The 1,735-nt window shown below is 37.2% G+C and overlaps 1 protein-coding gene across 1 annotated transcript; it reads left to right on the plus strand.

Moving 5' to 3' along the window:
• Positions 1 to 1,059: 1,059 nt before the first annotated feature.
• On the plus strand, positions 1,060 to 1,512 carry LOC138898737 (uncharacterized). Its single transcript, XM_070184833.1, has one exon. It carries the CDS (start codon positions 1,060 to 1,062, stop codon positions 1,510 to 1,512), a length of 453 nt encoding a protein of 150 aa, XP_070040934.1.
• Positions 1,513 to 1,735: the final 223 nt, after the last annotated feature.

Here is a 1,735-nt window from a genome sequence, read left to right on the forward strand (position 1 = left end):
TGAAATAAACAATAATTCAAAATTAACAGCCTAACCACTTAGAAAAATGACAAGTGTTTGTTGAAAGTAACAAATATTGGGCTATCTGACGAGCAATCATACTTAGGCCCAAAACAAAAGCACAAGACTTAAGTGGCCCAGCATACTTATTTATCTTGTAGCCAGATATTACAGTAGAATACACTTACACTTTATTTTCTTTTGTATTGTACATATAGCAACTTTTGTAATTAGAGTATTGAAGTATAAATACAAGTGGGAGCTAAATGTTCAAGTGACTCGATTAATTTCATTTCTTTTTCTTTCCTCTTTTCTCTCTGAACGAAGCTTCCAGAACCCTAAAGTTCAATTGACAATTTTTTCAATCGAGCTCATCCATGAATGTTAACATGGTATCAGAGCAGAGAAAATTCATCTCCTCATCGTCCTCTATCGAGCGATGTTAACCGTGTTCAATTTCGTCGAGTTTTCGATGTTCGCCGAAAGTTCCCATTCTCGGTCTCTTTGATGAAAGTATACGTAATGTGGTTTATTTCTGGGCTATCCAACGATGAAGTCAAAGAAAATTTCTAGTTTGAGTTGTTTAGTTGTCGAAGAGGTTGAAGATTCAATTTCATACATCAGACCTAGGGTTTTCGTGTGACCTAGGGTTTCTCTGTGACTTCATTTTTGGAGATTTTGTTAATTGTCGTCTTCTCAAGGCCTTTGTTTCTCCAGGTCGCGAAGAAATTTGGCATCTCTTCTATCTTGCTTATTTTTTGTTTGAGAATATAATAAATCTGTGATTTGTGTAAATTTGTCATCGATATGGGTAGTTCTGGACCTAATGCGTCTACTTATGTTTGTAGTTCCACCATTGATCCTTCCTCTCCCCTGTTCCTTTCATCTTCCGATGTTCCTGGTTTTTCCCTCATTGTGCCATTCTCGGTGGGGGGGGGGTGGATTTGGAGGATGGAAACGCAATATGATAGTCTCCTTAAAATAAGATTTATTGATGGGTGATGTGTGAAACCTCATGAACATTCTCCCCAATATAGGCAATGGGATCGTTGTAATAACATGGTCATTTCATGGTTGACTCATTCTTTGTCACCTGATATTGCTGAAAGTGTACAGTATTCAGAAACAACTGAAAGTATATGGAAACAACTTAATAATAGATATGGGGCTGTAAATAGGACCAAGGTCTTTGAACTAAAAAGGCAGCTTGCCTCCACTTACCAGGGATCTATTGATATTGGCTCTTATTTCAACAAACTTAAGAAGTTTGGGATGCACTGGGGGTTATGTGCACCTCATGCAAATTCCTGTGTTTGTACTGCGAAAGAAGGCCTTCAAAAGGAGAAAGAGGAGGACAAAGTCCATCAATTTCTCATTGGCCTGAATGAGGTATACGTAGGGGTTAGGATCAATCTGTTGATAATGCAACCCCTGCCTTCTCTTTACGGTATGTATAATATACTTCTCCAAGATGAGAAGCAGAGACAAGTCAATGAAAATCCTTCTTTTTAGTCTGAGTCAGTTTCCTTCAAAGTAAACTCTTCTTTCAATAAATCCATTCAACCTCACTTTCCAAAAACTGTTCAATCCTCAAGCACAACAAAAATAATTTCATCAAAGGGTGAATTTTGATTAATCTAGAAATGATGTTTTCTACAAGTATTGCAAGAAATATGGGCATATGGTTGAAAACTGCTACAAACCCATTGGGTTTCCTCTAATTTCAAGAAAGGTT

The sequence above is a fragment of the Nicotiana tomentosiformis genome, chromosome 9 (assembly GCF_000390325.3).
Source record: "Nicotiana tomentosiformis chromosome 9, ASM39032v3, whole genome shotgun sequence".
NCBI lineage: Eukaryota > Viridiplantae > Streptophyta > Magnoliopsida > Solanales > Solanaceae > Nicotiana > Nicotiana tomentosiformis.